Source organism: Mus caroli, chromosome 1 (assembly GCF_900094665.2).
Source record: "Mus caroli chromosome 1, CAROLI_EIJ_v1.1, whole genome shotgun sequence".
Lineage (NCBI taxonomy): Eukaryota > Metazoa > Chordata > Mammalia > Rodentia > Muridae > Mus > Mus caroli.
In genome coordinates, this window is record NC_034570.1 from 76320666 (window position 1) to 76339683 (window position 19018).

Consider the following 19018-nt stretch of genomic DNA (forward strand, 5'->3'; position numbering starts at 1 on the left):
CTAAGTAAGAGGCTTGTCACACACTAGGTTGGCATGGTATATGGCTCAAATAAGGTAATGTGCAGGGCCCTCATTGCCAGGAGGGTTAGTTTATGGAGAATTCCTAAGAACTGGAGTTCCTACAGCTGGAAAGTGTCATCATCTAAGAGAACCTTGCTGTAGAGGATGGGCAGGATAAAGGCTGGCTTTGATGGCCTACCTCTCAGCTGTGTGAATATCCCTTTTGGCTTCACCCTGGAGGTCCTGGAATTGTGACAACCATGGCAAATACTCTTTCCCCCAGCAAGACAAAGGGCATCCAAGAATTGGGTTCAGCCCATCCCCTTCTAACCATGCCACTACCAGTAGCACGTCTAGACGATGACTGATTACCTAGGTGTGGTAGAAGAAGGGAGGGAGACACATTGTCACAGATGTATGTAGAAGGACAAGGTTGCAAAACTTCATTGAAATTTTGGGAACCAAGATGGAGGGGAAAAAAAAACCCAGAACAAACCCAAAAGAATAACATGTAACTTCCCTGAGTTGATGATGGACTTTCAAAAGTCCCACAAAGAAACTTTCATGTCCTGCCAAGTGGGTGGAAACTGAGCAAAAGTGATGACCGACTGCAGGCTCCAGTGGATCCTTAGGGTTTTTTTCCCTATTGAGTCAGGAATGAGGCATTTGGAAGTCCACTGAGGCCCTGGAATAGACTGTGAGACCTACTAACAGTTGGAGAGCTCTGTAAAGGGTCACATGGTGAGGTTCCAGACTACAGTGTGAATATTTGGGTGATGGTGTAGACATGAGAAACATTTGAGGGACAGAGGCAAACAGTTTCATCTGGTCAGACGGGAAGTGCACCCACTGAAACCAGGAGTTCTTGTAATTGTTTGGCAGCAATGTGTGTGGATGTGCTAAGACTGACCACAGGGCATCGCTACTTCTCAGGGTAGAATGTAAGAAAGTGTAAAGATGCCAGAAAGCACCATGAGTGGCCCCCAGTGCCACAGGTTCAGGTCAATCTCATCCATACAGAACTTGTCTAAAAAAGATTTAGTACCAGTCATTTAGCTCCTAGTTAGTGTTTTATGGTATCCTGGTAAGAAAACTTTAAGCTACCTTTTGGGTCTGGATTTTGATGCTGATGTTAGAATTTGAGGTATATTTTTATAGACCTTTTGGATTTTCTAGTGCCCAGAAAACTTGAATCCAAGGTAGTAGAGCAACTAAAAGTGAGAAAAGAAAGATGTCATTGTGGAAGATGTGGTAAGTTTTCATTAATGAGTTAGATGACAGGATCCAGTCCCTTTGGCAGAAGATAGGGAAAGCATGGTGTATGCACATAAACACAAACACACACACACAATTTGGCAGCAAGTTCTGTAACTTGGCTGCTGTCACACCACAGCAGCTAGAACATTTCTGGTGCTAGGAAATTCTCTGAGGTTTAGAGACAGCCTGTGTTAGTCAGCTTTTCATTACTGTAACTATATCTGAGATAAAACAATTAACATTTTATTAGCTCCTTGAAAAATTTGATCATAGTCAGTCCCGTCTCCCAACTCTTCCCAGATCCACCCCACCATATCCACCCAACTTTGTTCTCTCTCTCTCTCTCTTCTCTCTCTGTCTCTCTCTATCTCTCTTTCTCCCCTCCTTCCATAATTTCTAGTTTGTGATGGGTTATTATATTTTTAGACTTCCATTGGAACATGTTTGACTTACCAAGGATAACACTCTTAAAGAAAATTGACTCTCTCTTTCCCAGCAGCCATCTATTACAAATAGTTCCTTGACTAGAGTGGGATTTCATCTCTCCCTTCCTTCTCCATGGGATTTAGTCTGGCTTGAGCTTGTATGGGGCTTGTACATACTGTCACAATCTCTGTATTCATTTCTAAATTGTGTTCAGAGGACACTGTTTTCTTGTATTCAAACCCATGGCTTCTGGCTCTTGAAATGTCTCTTCCCCTTCCTCTGAAATGATTCCGTGAACCATGGGAGGAAGGGGTGTGAAATAGATATCCCATTTAGGGAAAAGCCTTCTGTAGCCTCTTACTCTCTTCACCTTAGATAGTTGTGGGGTTTCATGTTAATAACTATGCTCTGCAAATGGAGGCTTCTCTGATGAAGGCAAAGAGATGCTTTAATGTATGGGTATAGTTGGAATTCCTTAGAATTCCATTTAAATCTACATCTACTTATTAGAATATTAACAGTAGGTTCTTCCATAGGGCCTATGACCTGTGTGGCCACAGGTTCTCAGTCCGGTGATGGTGCTGGGTCTGGGTTTCACCTCAAGGAGTAAATCAGATCAGAAGGTGGTTAGTTACTCACATAATGTTCATACCACCACTGCACCACTGGGGATGTCTGCTGAGGACAGATGTTACTGAAGCTCACAGGGTTCAAGGCTGGGTAAGACTGATGATCATTTTCCTTTTCTTGTAGTGTGGAGTGCATCACATCTTTCTGCACCATGAAAGCTAGCCAGTAGAGAGGTGACCCCTCGGTCAGAAACAGCTTGATGTATCCATGGTCTGGGTCTCAAGTGTGTGGTGTCTTCAGTAATAGGGGATTTGATTGCTATCAGGTTCTGGACGGTAACCAATAATTTTTATAATAGCCTGTAATGTTCAAGGGTCTATGGTACCTCAGTGGCTAACAACTCTGAAAAAGGTAATCCATTCCTGGCACTAAAGTATTTATTTATTTATTTATTTATTTATTTATTTATTTATTTATTTATTTATCTTGTAGTGTCTAGTAGGAGCATCATTGTCCTAATATGGGGGCAACTCCATTTTAACTCTTTTCATCTATGTTTATACATACAGACAATGCAAATTTTATTGGACAAAACTAGTTTGGATCATGATTTTGTAAACTTAAGTCCAGAAAAGATTGTTTCTCTTGTGATAGCACAGCACAGTGGGGAGTGTGTGGTAGAGACAAGTGTTCACTTCATGGCTGATATTCAGAAGAGAAAAAGGAAAGAATTGGACCCTTCTATCTGTGTTCAGAACATACCCCTAAACTAAGTGTGACTCAACCTAAATGTGACTCATTTCAAATCCACTTGAACACTGACTTCTTGGCAGTGTTGTTCAGAATTAGGTACCAGTAACAGTAACATATCCAGCTTTACCAGATCCTTCGTGCATATTGACTGACTGACTCAGTGGATCCTTACTGCCAATTTTCAAGCTCCAGGTAAGATCAGATGTTTCTGAGTTTTGCTTTAGGAGTGCAAGGAAGGACACTTGAGGAACTGGTAAAATGTAACAAGATATCATGTATTCTGGCACTAAGCAGTCCCTCTACTCTGAGGCCCATTGAGCAAGGCCACCTCTAGTTTCTGTGCATAGCTCACCTTCCCTGTGTGGCTTTTAATGTCCAATATTCTCTTCCTCTCCAACAGAAGATGGAGGCGGTCTTTTATCTACTGCTCTCAATGAAGGCCCAGTGGTGCAGACTCTTTGCTGATGCAGGTCTCTCTCAAGAAGGGTCCAAATGGATTCCACAAAGCCTAACTGTAGATGAAGCTGTACTCCTACTCGGCTCTGTCTGTCCTCCATCAGTGCTGAGCTAGACCCTTGCTGCCTAGCCTGACTTCTTGCCTTTGTCTCCTTGCCTTTCTCTCCCTGTATCACTTTTAGGAATGACCCTCTCCCCCACTTTTACCATCCTGGTGATCTTATCACTCTCCCAGCTTGTGTCCACTGGGAGAGTGTCCACTTTGTCAGTTACTGGGATATCTAGAGCACAGCTATGTAATGAATTCTGATTTTTCCTATGTATTTTGGGGGGAGGGCTCATTCAGATATGAAGATAAGGTCTCTCTCTCTCTCTCTCTCCTTCCTCTATTTTTCTCTTCATGCTTGTGATTTAAGATGTGAGCTTCTAGCTTGTTGCTTCAGCCACCATGTTTGCCAATTGCCACCCTTTCTCACCATGATGGTGAAGGACTCCTTCTGAAATCATAAGCCAAGTGAACCCTTCCTTCTGTAAGTTGCCTTGGTCACAGAAACAGAAAAGTAACTGTACTCTGACCTGTTATGAATATAGTACAGAAAAGAGCTGACAGTGGAAGATAGGACCCAAGTTGAATCACTCAGTTTGGGTTACTTCAGTCAAACTTATTAAACCAATGCTGTGAATCTCAAACTTCATTCTTTGTGATTATTACCAAAAAATTTGCTCTGCAAGTGTAGGAAGATAGGAAATGAACACAGAACAAAATTTTCTGAAGGATTCCCAGATAATTTTGTTGCTTCTATGCCTGGACTATATTGTGAGAACTGAAGGCCACAGTACCTTCACTTGTCTAGCTTGATTGGTTTAGAGGAGTGAAATTAAGGCTACTGACTGCTCAAGGCTGGTCCCCACAAGAACATCTCAGTTCAGACTGCTGCAACAAAGTGTCATGGACCATAGAAATGGATTCCATATGATTCAGGAGGCAGGAAGTCTGAGGGCAGGGTGACCCTCTAGTCAGTTCTAGTGAGTCTTTCTTGTGGGTTTTAGGTTGTTAACAGCCCACTGTATCCTTACATAGAAAGAGGATTGCAGAGCCCATTGGGGGCATCCTTTATACCAGCCTTACCCTCAGGAACTAAGTAGTTCCCCAAGCCCCATTTCCTATACTATCCCTTTTGGGTAAGAATTTGAACATAGGATATTTGGAGAGAGTGGAATAGATAGTCAGCCCACTGCAGAGGACAGACCTAGAGTCAGACACTACATTCTGTAGAAGTCCTTGCCAATGTCGATTGCTCATCTACTGAGGAATTGCACAAAACCATTGAGGGTTCCATCCATGAAGGGTGGTAATGTCACCCTGTGAGAAAGCCACACTAAGCCACAGGCTGTGATGCAGACCATTATCTGGGCAGTGTGTGTACTTTTGTGTGTATGTGACTCATAGCTCAATGCACTGGAGGTGAAAGAACTCCGCACACTGGTTGAGAGACTGGTCCTGTGGCTTCTGGTAATGAGTAAGCAGTAAGTCAGCTTTAACCTCAATTTGAGCCACTGCCAAGAGAGATCTGAGTCCATTTGACACTCTACCTACTTTTTATTTAATGACCTGTTTGTACACAACTAGAAGACAATAGTTTTCTAGGAAAATGGCATATGAGAACTTAGATTGGGTATTTGACAAGGGTTCTGGTTTGTTGAATTAGGACCCTAATGTCCCTAATATAAGAGGTCCTTGGAAGAACTACTATGGTTTTGGAAACTGAATAGAACTCAATAGTGTGCCATTTCTGAATAATTGTTCTCATACAGAGACCAAGGTAAAGGCCTGTTGCCTTCTTGGGAGGTCTTGGCCCTGAAGAGATTGGGATTCAACTTGAAGGGTATGTTTAGTCTGGGTTTGAAGAGTTTTGTATTGAGGGCTTGGGCCCCAAATGTCGTGGTGTTCGGAAACAGGGTCTTTTGGAGGTGACTGGGTGACTCTAACTTCATCAATAGATTGACCATTAAGGGAGTCACAGCTTAATTGTCTATTGGGAATTAGTAGCAGCTAAAGGAATTGGGGCCTCCTTGGAAGAAGGAGAACATTTAGGGGTTCCCTTGATTTTCCCGTCCCCTCCCTCTGTTTGCTTCCTGGCCACAATGAGGTGGATAGCCTCCTCTAGAACATGCTGTGATGTTTCAAGGATAGACCCCCAAAGTGACTGAGTCAACCATAGACTCAAACCTCAAAAGCCATAATCCAAAATAAGCCCTTCATCATTTAAGTTGATTCCTTTCAGGTATTTTATTATAGTAACGGAAAGCTGACCCAGAGAGAATGGGGTGGGGGCAATGCTGCCTTTTGGATTGGGTCAAATAATGCATTCTGGGCAGGACTTTCCGAATTGTATCCTCTCTTGTGGACTATGACAACAGATATTGAAGTAACTTGCTATGGTTATGAAGGCAATGATGCTGTAAAAGAAGCCCTGAGGGCAGGTTTGAATTGTTCTACAGAAATCATGCCCATCAAGATTAATCTAATAGCTCTGCCCAGGTATGTGATGAAAACAAGGACACTGGGGAGGACAGAAGGCCTCTCTGTCCTCAATCAGGCTATGGCAGTCATCAAAGATAAGATTGAGGAGAAGAGGGGAGTGTTCACAAGAAACTCAAGAAGAACGAAGACCAAAGTGTGGATACTTCATTCCTCCTTAGAATAGGGAACAAAACACCCATGGAAGGAGTTACAGTGACAAAGTTTGGAGCTAAGATGAAAGGATGGACCATCCAGAGACTACCCACCCGGGGATCCATCCCATAATCAAACCCAGACACTATTGCATATGCCAGCAAGATTTTGCAGAAAGGACCCTGATATAGCTGTATCGAGTGAGGCTATGCCAGTGCCTGGCAAATACAGAAGTGGATGTTCACAGTCATCTATAGGATAGAACACAGGGCTCACAATGAAGGAGCTAGAGAAAGTACCCAAGGAGCTGAAGGGGTCTGCAACCCTATAGGTGGAACAACAATGTGAATTAGCCAGTACCCCCAGAGCTCATGTCTCTAGCTGCATATGTAGCAGAAGATGGCTTAGTCGGCCATCATTGAGAAGAGAGGCCCCTTGGTCTTGCAAACTTTATATGCCCCAGTACAGGGGAAAGCCAGGGCCAAGAAGTGGGAGTGTGTGGGAAGGGGAGCAGGGCACGGGGAGGGTATAGGGAACTTTTGGGATAGCATTTGAAATGTAAATAAAGAAAATATCTAATAATAAAAAAAGAGGGGAGTGTTCAGTGTTCAGATGGAGCCCAAAGTGGTCACAGATACAGATGAGACTGAACTTGCAAGGCAGCTGGAACGGCTTGAGAGAGAAGATGCAGAAGTGGATGGAGACGATGATGCAGAAGAAATGGAAGCCAAAGCTGAAGATGAACATTTTGGAAAACAGTCCAATTTACAGAGTATGAAGCAGCCCTTCCTGGCTGCAAACCCTAGACTTGAAAGTTTTCCAGCATTGGAAACTTCAAAGCTGAATATTTTTATTTCCAAGTATTTAAGAATTCAACAAGCCAGAATCTAAATGCCCTCCTTCGTGTCAGCTGTTCTCACACAGTGGCTCTAACACCTCAAGCATTTTGTAAGGGAGTGGCTTGATTTGACCAGAGACAAATCTTCAACAGCAGTCCTAATATTGGGCTTTTCCATTTCACAAGTCTCTGGAATGGCACCCTTATGGTTCAGAGATTTACCAGGGGCTCCAAACACAAACAATCACAATCTTTCTTTATAAAATGTATTCAAGCGAACATCAAATAAATTTCTGGGATATTTTTTAAAAATGCATAATTGTATTTGCTCTTTATTGAAAACTGTACAAACATTTTATTTTCCACAACAGCTCTTTTTAATCACACTCGAAAAGAAGCTAAGATAATCAGTCGATTTGGGGAAAATTTAAACAGTTAAAGAATTAACTCTTTTCTATGTGGTGGACTGGGAACACTGACTGCTCCTCAGATGGCTCGCCAGCAGCAAGCTGAGCTGCAAGCTGAGTTTACCCAGCACTGGGCTCTCCTGTACCCGCCCAGAAAAACTTGCGCACGCGCCTTAGCGTCCTACTGCTGTTTGTTAGTTTCCATGGCTACGAAGCCCCTCAGGGTAGGAGAGTAGGAAAATGAAGCTTAAGAGCCTCTTGCTTCGCTATTACCCACCAGGTACGGGGTTCCCACGAGTGGGCCCTGGCTTCATATTCTGGGATGGTCTGGGACGAAGGAGGGGGCGGGGTCGCGAGGAAGGGCTCTGAGTAGCTGGGTCTCAGTGACCAATTGGGACAGGTAGTTAGAGCTCCCCAGTCTGGGTCGCCCACCTTTTCATACGCCGACTACTGTTCCTTAAAATCCTTTAAGTGACTCTTTGAGAAAGTCTTTAAACTTTTAAATGCTTTCTAGTAAGTCATGAGTTTGAGGAGGGAGGGGCTGAGGGGTAGTGAACAGTGTCGCCCTGGGACACTCTTTTCTGGAACGACAGAGATGAACCTCCTGTTATTTTAAAGTCTTAATGATCAAGTTAAAGCGAAGGACACATGAAAAGAAAAACTCATACTCCCCTGAGCGCGCCACCTTTGTCACCCTCTCCAGTCTGCTACAGTAGGAAATCAGTTTATGATATGAACCTACAAGGTAACCTGCTTGCGCCTCGCCATGCGCCTTTAAAGAAGGCCAGAATCCTTGATTCCAGAGTGGTGATTGTGAAATAAGCCCACGAAATGCTGCTGTTTTAGAGTAGGGCATGCTTTTCTGGTGGTCATAAGTTATGTGTTGGGGAGGAGGGGGGTTGCTCACCATGAGAGAATAACTGAAATCCAACTTGTTGAGGACAAAATAGGAGGAGAAGAACTCTCAGCTTCTAGAAACTCAAATTAAAAATAAAAGGGTCGGGGGTGGGGTGGGGAGGGCCACAGTGAGGAACGTTATTTTCTGACCTCTGCACACATGTTCTGTGGCTCTCATGTGTGCGTGTGCACATACACATACCATAAATGAATAAATGTAATTGACAACAAAGTCCTTAAAACTTGACTCAGGGTAATGGCTGACTACAACGGCAGAGATTTCTGAGTAGAGTAAATGAATTCACTTTGTACTGATTTAAGCAGGACAGTTTTAAGGGTGTGAACTTGAGGAATCTCAGGGCACGTTGTCTCGTTTGCCTCAGCAAAGCAGCCAACATTTTTTAGCCAAAATGTCTAATATTCAAGACTGTTATTTCTTTCTTTGAGGCCATCCTGATTTTGTTCCTTTTGTGCTTTGTCCCCTGCCAGCAGGTCATAGGTTCAGCATTTTGTATTTATTTTCTTCAGAAGCTACACAGACTCCCCTGACACCACTTACTGCTCCTTTCTGCTCAGTCTTTTACATCTATCAATAAATTCTATCAGCTCTACTTCCAAAACATTTGGTGAATCTCTCAGTTCAGCCCTCTTTCCCCTCCCAGTTCGACTCAGCATCCTTTCCATTTGCTGACATACTCCAGCCCCGTCCGTCTCTTGTTGGAAAACTTCAGGGTCTGCTCAAGTGCTTTCTTGGCTTTGAGTCTCATCTACCGTTTGCCAGTAGAATCTGAACCCAACACCTCCAACAATCGCCTAGTATGTTCCTGTTAGGCTTAGAATAAGATCTACAGTCTTAAAGAAATGGCCCAGGCTGCTCTGTCGACTTCTAGAACTTTACTCTCCGCCATCTCTATAGTTTAGGTCTCTGACCTATTTTTCTAAAACTTACAAGAAGGCCTGTCATGCACTGTCTCCCTTCTGGACAGAGCTTCCCCTAAACCTCACAATGCCTAGCTTCTCTTTACTTTGTTTCAGCCAATGTAACTAACCCAGAGAAACCTACCTTTTCCACATCTCTTACTGACTTCCTGTATAGCATTTTTTTTTTTTTTTTTGCTTTTGTTGTATTTATCATGACACTGTGATGGTTATTTTTTTTCTTAACTGGACACAGCTAGAGCCATCTGGGAAGAGGGCATTTCAATGAATAATTTTCCCTGCACACCAGATTGGCCTATAAGCAAATCCATGGTCTTTTTCTTAATTAATGATTGATATGGGAGGACCATTATGGCTGGTGCTAACCCTGGGCAGTTGCTTGGACTGTATAAAAAAGCAGGCTGAGCAAGCCATGCAAAGCAGGCCGGTCAGCAGTGTTCCGCCCTGGCTCCTGTCTCTGCTCCTGCTTGAGCTCCTGCCTGGACTTCCTGCACTGACAGACGGTTATAGGTATGCATAAGCCAGAGAAATCTAACCCTCTCTCCCTCCAAAGTTGCTTCTAGTGATGGTGTTTGTCTAGGAGAGAGTCTGATAAATGATCACCTCACTTCCATCCCTCAGCTGTGGAGCTCAGGCTAGGAATGTAGGCTCTGAAGCCTGAGCAGCCAATTCCCAACACATTAGACATTTTCTTTGGGGTGAGTCGATTGGATACATCAAGTTGTCAGTCAACAGCACTTACCTCACACTTCTGCTGACTTTTCAGATGCCACCTTTGTTGTCCCTTCCCTTCAGTGCAAGGCTGCTTTGAACTTCGCCAAGTCCTCTGACCTTCTCCTTTCTGTCTTTAGCTCCTTTCCTGTTTACACTGTTACCGTGCTCTGGAGTCATGTACTGACCTCCATGTTTCTGAATCCACTCGTTATGTCTCAGGGTGGGGGCACAGAGGTCCTTGTACTCGAAGAGAAGCACTGAGAGATCCAGGTATGTTAATCACACAGGGGTGTCTCCTCAGCGGAAGAGATAAAGTCAAATACCTGAACTCCATCCAGAAACCCGAGAGTGGATTTTGTTAACAACTTGGTGGCCTCTTTGCTATCTGTGGAAGCAGACTTCACTCAGATTCCCCTAAATGGTTATTTCAGACTCTCTGCTCCGAAGACCATTACTCATCCTTAGGGGAGACGTCTGTCACACGTACTTTATGGTCTGCTGGCTTCTGTGCTGTTGGTCAGAGACCACATTAGATTCTAGGCTTTTTAGCTATAGACCTCACCCTCATGGCCACTTACATTTTGTGAAAGAGTTTCGATGCACTCACACCTTAAGCTTTATTGTGCATCTGGAACTGGACTGATTGGTTTGACTGTTGCCTGGAAATTGTGCTGTGTTTTAAAATATGCTGACAATGAGCTGGCACCAGACTCCCCAAGGTCTGATCCAGGTTGATGAAGTCAGCCTGCACAGGGGTTTTCATTCTTACCTCTTTGTGTGATTCACTTTCCTGTCTGGCGCCCAGAGGGAGCCCCTCAATCACAGTCATGAGCAGCAGACAGCGGGATGAACATGGCTACTCTTTGGTTTCTAAGATGAGCACTCTGCCACCCTTTCACTTCACTGTTACTCCTTGCTCTGTCCCATTGGCTCCTCTCTCTTAGTTTGGAATGTTCCAGACCTCTGACTTCAAACTTCTCTTACTCATTCGCATTCATTTGCTGGACATCTTCACCTATTCTCAAGGCTGAGAAAGCACCCTGAGTGGTCCAGCGCACCTAGCTATCTGACATCTTCATAGGCACGTCCAGTGTAAACATGGGATAAGTTCCTCATGGTCTCTCCCATCTCAGCTGCAGCTTTGGATCTAAACTAGCTCAGGACAAAGACTGGGACTCATTCCTATTTGCCCCCCACCCATCCCATCATATCTTGTTTGATAAGTAATTCTGTCAGTTTATTTATTTTTTCTCTCTCTCCATGCATCCATGCATCCATCCATTCATCCATCTATCCATGCATTCATCCATCCATCCATCCCTGTCTCTGTCCCTGTCTTTCTCTCAATATCCACCTGATTTAATATTATCCCAATATTACACCGGTATTAATAGATATCAGAAACCTCATTCATTACATCAGTTTCTCTATTACTATAGCTTCCACCTTGCCCCATGTCAGCAGAGCGACCTGGTGACTGCTGAAGTGTCCATCTGAACAATTTCTTCTGCTGCTCCAGCTCCTCACACACTTTTGTTTATTTTTAAGCTCAAAGGCAAAGGGCCATTTGGTCCAGGCTCCTGCAGGACCTCATCCTTCTGCCTCTCTAGTAACAGCAGTCCGTTCTGTGTGCCTTGGTCCAGCTGGGTGTGGCCGTACTCAAGCGTCCCTGAGGCTGGTGCTACTTTTTACTGAAATATTTTTTTCTGTGGTCATTTGCTCAGCAGGTATTCGCAAGCTTTTAGCCCTTTCCTCAAAGGTATATCAAGCGAAGCTTAGATAGCGTCTCTTTCTGCAAAGTTCCATCTTCCCAAGGTAGTTTCCAGACGTTTGATTTTATCACTCACCCTACCACACCCCACCCCACCTCACCCCAATATACTTACTTTTTACTGTTTTTTTTTTTTCTTGCTTATCCTTCCCCACAAGATAAGAATTCCAGTAAGGACTTTGCCTACTCTGTTTATCATCTATTTTCAGCAGCTACATAGAGCTTGGCGCATAAAATATCCAGTCACGTGTGTGTTGAATAAGCTAGCTTGGTGAGGTGATATGCAAGGATGATATTGAAACTTTAGCTGAAATGAGACTAGAACAGAGAAATCTGATCTCTGCTTGACCCAGCTCTGACAGTCAATATTCTAGCAGGAGTCTGAGACTTATCGCAGGCTGCAGAATCTGGCCTGCAATGCTTGATTTAATGATTTTTTTTTTTTTTTACTGAGGCCTCATGGTTGAGCACAATTAGATATTTATGACTTTTTAAATTCCAATCCTTGGGGTGGTATTTCATATGCAAGTTTTCCATACTACTGAATAGCAAGTGGGTGTTTTAATAACATTACCATAAGGGATAAAAATGCTCGACACGGAATGCTTCCTGTACTCCATCAGGTCTATATAGAGAACGGTTTTGTTTAGCCTTCTGCGGCTCTCGTTTCAGTTCTCCCACTTATAAGTCTGGGATAGCCTTCTGTTAGCATGTACTAAATCAAACCTGTCCCGACCTAAATACCTGATGACCAAGTGCACGCAGCAGGATGTGGCTGAGCCAACGTAGATCATTTCCTGCTGGTGCTAGTCACGTGCGTTGGTTCACCAACCAATAAGATTTTGGATTTTTGAAATTTAGGTGCTGACTGAGCCTTTCCACCAATTATCTATCAGCCTTTGTCTCCTTTGTTTTGGTCAGGATTAAATATACAACAGTTAAACTGGCCAAGGTTCCCATCACTTCCAAAGCTTCAGCTGTTCTGAGTAAAGAATACGACCATTTCTTGATGCATTGGTGATGTATGAGGGTAGAGGCTTCTTTCTGAAGTGTGTTCAGAATTATGCTTACTGTACAGTGACTGACAACCAGGAGAAGATGAAGACTACTGAGGTCTGGATACAAATCACTGAGGGGAGATGTACACTAACAGCATCGTTTTCTGTGTTTTGTTTATATATTCTCTGTAGCTCCAGTTGGAGCTCAGTAGCTGTGAGAAGGGCAAACACACCTGCCTTGACACTTTACCACAGCGACACAGCCAAATATGCTCATTTTAAATATGCTCATTTTGAAGGACTCAAGATAAGTTAGTGAACAGAAATAGAAGCCAAGCAGATCTTTTGAAAAATTCATTTGCTAATTTTAAAAAATCATTTCCTTAGGACTCTAGGTTGTATAATGTGGGTGCCAACTTCTATTTTCCCCAATCTTGAAGGCACAGATTATTGTATTACATATCTGTCCTCATAGCAATGGTTCTCAACTTAGCTAATGCTGCGGCCATTTAATACAGCCCCACATGTTGTGGTGACCCTTGACCAAAAAATGATGTTTTTGTTGCTACTTCATAACTGTACTTTTGCTACTGTGGGGCACAGTAATGTAAATATTGGTGTTTTCAGATGGTTTGAGGCAACTTCTCTGAAAGGGTCATTCAACCCCCAAAGGGATTGCGACGCACAGATTGAGAACCTCTGCCTTATAACTCTTACTTGACAATGTTTTTTTCACCCCTCCCCCGAATGCTTGCTTTCCTCAATAAAAATATACAACATACCAATTTATACATAATGTAAAATCCTATGGTCACAGTAGAAGAAAATTGTTTTAATGATAACAGTGCCTTGCATTCAAGTAAGTTTTACATAGTTCAAAATATTGTATCTTTTTTTGGGTTAGATAATCAGCTGGAGCCCTCATTCCTCAAGAGTTTACACCTTAACAGTGTTAACTTCTATTACTATTTCACTCTTTTCTTTATTGTTTTATTTTTTTTTGGTCTTCTTATTCTTTTTAAAATTTATGGGCATATTTAATTAGACCCAAATCTTAAAAAAACACATTGAAGAAGAACTAAGAGTGTTCTTGTCCTTTGGAGGATGTGTGATCCCCTGATAAAGTCACTTCATACAGTTGTATGAGCTCCATTTTTAGGCCCATTACCACTGAGTGTCACTAACATCCACAATCTTTATTAATCTCTGAAAATTATATTTTTATTTTCTCTCATTGACGAAGCAGAGACTTGTATTGTGTATATTCTCATTAATGAGGTAGGGGCTCTTATTTTATTTATTTTTCTCATTAAGGAGGCAGAGACTCTTATTTTGTATATTCTCATTAATGAGGAAGAGACTGAGTTTGGCAGTTACTCATCACTGTCTGTTGTATTTTTATTTTTCCAAATTAACCACTCATGCCTTTTTGTTTGCTTTTCTTCTTTATATCAGGCTTAGAGTTCTTCGTATGGAACTCCCTGAGTCTAAATCTTTCCATGGGTCATTATTTGTTTTTTAATGTCATCCACTCTTTTACTGTGTGGGAGCTTAAAATTAATTGCAAAAGTCTCTTTCAAAATTTTCATTTTTAGCTCTTGAGTTCCATGTACTTAAAACTCTGGTTACAGATATTGAATTATGTTCCGTTATTCAAACTACTTCATTTTATTACAAATTTAGCATCGCTAATCAACTTGCAGCATGTTTTTGTATGTGTGTGACAGATAAATGTTTAAAAATTTTTTTAAGACAAGATTTTTTTTTAGAATTATTTATTTATTTTATGTATATGAGTACACTGTAGCTGTCTTCAGACACACCAGAAGAGGGCATTGGATCCCATTACAGATGGTTGTGAGTCACCATGTGGTTACTGGGACTTGAACTCAGAACCTCTGGAAGAGCAGTCAGTGCTCTTAACTGCTGAGCCATCTCTCCAGACTGATATATGTTTATTTTCAAAAACCCAATGAATTTTTGCATCATTACTTGTTAAACAACATATTGTTTGCTTGTTAGTTCTGTATGATTCCTTCACCTTACCTCAATATGTCAATGTGTTGATAATTTCTATCATGGTGATTAATTTTGTATCAGAACCATACTTACTGTGCTGCATAGTAAGACAATATCCAAGTTTCAAACATAAAAGTTTCATGGTAGCAGCTTCATACATTCACTTGGCATCATTACAATGCTGACGTGTCTTTCAGAATGCCGTCTCTGCATTTGTCACATTTTTCTGGTTTTTGCTAAATGGTTCAGATATATTGTGTGTTTCTCTTTGATTTTATAGTCAGGCACCACATAATTTCCTTTGCATAGTAAATGGCATCTTCCTATTAATTGCATCTTCATTTGTTAATATGAACACATTTCTTATCAAATTTCAACCTTAGATCATTCAATTGTTCTTTTAAACTCCATTCAGTCTATTTCTATATCATAGTGCACTTAACTAAGGTCTTAAAAGATTTTAGAATGTGATGGATTTAATGAAAACCTAAGGATGAAAACTAGAGTGGGTAGGGAGGCAAGGGGTGCATCAGGGAAAAGCTGAGAAATGGTGGAAGTATGGTCATGACACATCGTATGACGCTCTCAAAGGACTAATACAATGAGAAAAGTGTCAATATCCACATTTTGCTGAAAAGATCATCATGCCAAAGGCTGTGAGTTTTCACTCTAAACTAGAATTTTCTTTCCTTAGAGCATTTTATGTCTTTAAGTTTATTTTGCAACTATAGAACTAGAGTCAGACTCCAAATCTTTACTATAATTATCTCCTGTTGTGGTGGGAGAATGTCAAAACAAACGATGGTAAATAACCCCTTAACTTCAGTGTTCTCCTGTGCTAGAAGGCTCTGGGAAGTTCTATCAGTCACTGAAAGCATTCCAAATGTTTTATTTTGGTTTTTTTTGTTTTTATTCTATTCTAAGGTACTTATAAGTTACACAACAGATACTTGGGTGAGCTGTGTAGGTTTCGCCAAGTGTTGCAAGACTGTATTGAGACGAATTTCCTCCAAAGTTGTGATACCAAGAAGGAACCTTAAAGGAGGAGCAGGGCTGGGAGAGGAGCCTTGTTTGTTTAGCATGATGGCAAGTCACCTACATGTCTGTAACTTAAGAGGTCTACTTCAGAGAACTGTAATTGTTTATAATTACAAGTAATGGTTAATGTATTGATGACAAAGCCAAGAACCAATGAAAGGTAGACAAATTGATTGATGATAGCTAGACAGACAGATAGATGATAATTAGATAAATAGACAGACAGATATATAATAAAGTGAGAAAGAAGAAAAAGTCCTTGGACAGGGACTCTAACGGCCATTAGTGTTTACCAATAAAGAAGAGTAAAGGAACAAAGTCATTGGAAGAGAAAGAGGGAGAACATTTGTAAAAGCCCAAGGAAGATGTATTTGAGGTAGATGGTGTGAGCTTTGTGATTGGGTACCTCTGATGTTCATGAGTAGAAAGGCAAGAAGCACAATTTAAATAAGGAGTCTGAAGGCACATATTCAACCATGTACCACGTTCATATGTTTAGCAAGTATCATGGTGGTCCTTAGGAAAATATTTGTGGTTGTGAGCTGTAGAATGAGGTACCCCACCTAACTCTTACCCCTTGAAAGTCATTTTTACTTGAAAGACTGACAGTAACTGAAGCTTTTTAGATTTGAGGCATTTGGCAGACATTTTCTTGAAAAATAACAAGCATGAACCTTCAAGTTTCTACTGAAAGCCTACGTATTTCTTGCCATGACAAAATTTGAGCTTTCAAAGTGGAAATAAAAGGTTCAGAAAGCTTGTACCTATCACCATGATCCTGACAGTTTGCCAGCAGAGAGAGTTTTCTGATGACAGATTGGAGGTGCTCCGAACAGATGTGGTCACTGGAAGCTCGATGTTAGAGTCTGTGAACACTTCGAGGCTATGCATAATCCAAAGAGTGTTTTTACAGGTATGCCTACACAAAAACCCATGGGAAATGTGAATTTTAATGTATCTGTGGACCAAAGAACTCACCAAAGCAGCTGTAACAGCACAGTGCAGCTATCACTTGATAGTTGAATGAACTTTTAACTGTTAAGTTTCAGTATCTTACTGATGAGCAGTGAAGAACCACCATCATTTGAAAGTTAAAAAACTGTTAAATATCTGCATAGGACCATCTTTTTCTTGTATTTCGTCCAAAAGAGCATATGTGCAGTAGGAACTTGAATGCTGAAGTGGGAGTGATATCACAGCTGGCTTTAATTAGGCTGCGTGTTGAAGCTGTGTTTAGGACTGCTGTGCCGCTGTTCCAATGAGTTTCTATGGGGAAATACATGGCTAGGTTTTTGTTTTGTTTTGTTTTGTTTTAAAGTATACTGTCATGCTGGTATGTGATGAATCTGCTATAAAAACCACTGAAATGTTTTAAAATTCTCAACTCTAACATGGAAACTATCACACACTAAAAGCATATTTATTGCTTGGTCTTTGGTTTGATTCCATTGATTAACCTGTTTTTTTCTATATCATAGCTTTTATTTCCATTACTCTTTAGTACAGCTTGAGGTCAGGGATGGTGATTCCTCTCGAAGTTCTTTTATTGTATAGGAATCTTTTAGTTATCTTGTTTTGTTTTGTTTTGTTTTGTTTTGTTTTCCATATGAAGTTGAGAGTTATCTCAAGGTCTGTAAAGTATACTGTCATGCTGGTATGTGATGAATCTGCTATAAAAACCACTGAAATGTTTTAAAATTCTCAACTCTAACATGGAAACTATCACACACTAAAAGCATATTTATTGCTGGAAAGTGTAAGTGGCTCTTGTGGCCCATGCTTGAGTTTGGAGGCACTGAAGCTCCCAGGGAGGAAGTACAGCCAGGCGGGCAGTGCATGTGACCGGGATGTGATGAGGTCCCTGCTCTAGTCTCCTTTCTGTTGGGTGGGTTGAGTATGTTTGATTTCTAGGTGTTCACAAACACAGATAATGCATTTATGACCGAGACAAACCACAAATATATTTTCTTCAAGTTATCACCCTTTTTGTCTTTTAAACTATAACCTGTAGTTTAAGAAGTTCTGTTTAATAAGTCAGAGATTTTTTTCCCCATTTTTTTAGTCTGATATGTTCCTTTATAGTAATGTCTTACCACATTTCCCCCAATAATTATTTATTCACTTACATCCTGATTGTGGTGCCCCCAGCCCCCCTCAGACAGCCCCTCCCCCACCACACCCTTCCCTTTTCCTCTGAGAAGGGGGAGGTTCCCTCCGTGTACCAACCCACCCTGGCACATTCAGTCTCTGCAGGACTAGGCCCATCCTCTGCCACTGAGGCCAGACAAGGCAGCCCAGTTAGGGCAACAGGATCCACAGGCAGGCATTAGAGTCAGGGACAGCTTCCGTTCTAGGTGTTAGGGGGTCTGCATGAAGATCAAGCTGCACATTTGCAACATACGTGTGTGTGTGTGTGTGTGTGTGTGTGTGTGTAGCTATGTCTCTTTGGTTGGTGGTTCAGTCTCTGGGAGCCTCCAAGGATCCAGCTTAGTTGACTCCGTTGGTCTTCTTGTGGAGTCCGTATCCCTTCCAGGTCCCTCAATCCCTCCTCTAAGTCTTCCAGAAGACTTAAGGTGCTCCTTCTAATGTCTGACTGTGGGTCTCTGCATCTGTTCCTATGTTGAAAATTCTCTGTTTAGCTCTGTATGCCATTTTTTAATTGGGTTATTTTGTTTGCTGGTATCTAACTTCTTGAGGTCTTTATATATTTTGGATATTAGCCCTCTGTTGGATGTAGCATTGGTAAAGACCTTTTCCCATTTCATAGGCTGTCATTTGTCATTTGATGGTGTCTTTTGCCTTACAGAAGCTTTTCAGTTTCATGAGGTTCCATTTATTAATTGTTGATTTTAGAATTTGAGCTATAGATGTTTTGTTCAGGAAGTTATCTCCTTTGCCAATGAGTTTAAGGCTATTCCCCACTTTCTGTTCTATTAGATTTAGTGTATCTGGTTTTACGTTGAGGTCTTTGATCCATTTGGACTTTGAGTTTTGTGCAGGGTAATAAATATGGATCCATTTGCATTCTTCTGCATGCAAACATCCAGTTAGACCAGCACAATTTGTTGAAGATAAGTTTTTTCTTTTTTCTTTTTTTTTTTTTTATTGGCAGTGTCATTTGCCTTACATAAGCTTTTCAGTTTCATGATGTCGAATTTGTCAATGGTTTTTTTTTAATTTTTAATATTTTTATTACATATTTTCCTCAATTACATTTCCAATGCTATCCCAAAAGTCCCCCATAGCGCCCCCCACTTC

At 41.5% G+C, this 19018-nt stretch overlaps 1 protein-coding gene across 2 annotated transcripts in view; it reads left to right on the plus strand.

Moving 5' to 3' along the window:
- The first annotated feature begins 7597 nt into the window (after positions 1 to 7597).
- Positions 7598 to 19018, plus strand: part of Daw1 (dynein assembly factor with WD repeats 1) — a 49680-nt gene continuing 38259 nt past the window's right edge. For both annotated transcript variants that reach the window (XM_021166469.1, XM_021166479.1), the window contains exon 1: positions 7598 to 7664. In XM_021166469.1, the coding sequence (XP_021022128.1) occupies positions 7625 to 7664 (40 nt within the window). In that variant the 5' untranslated portion in view covers positions 7598 to 7624. The remainder of the gene's footprint in view (positions 7665 to 19018) is intronic.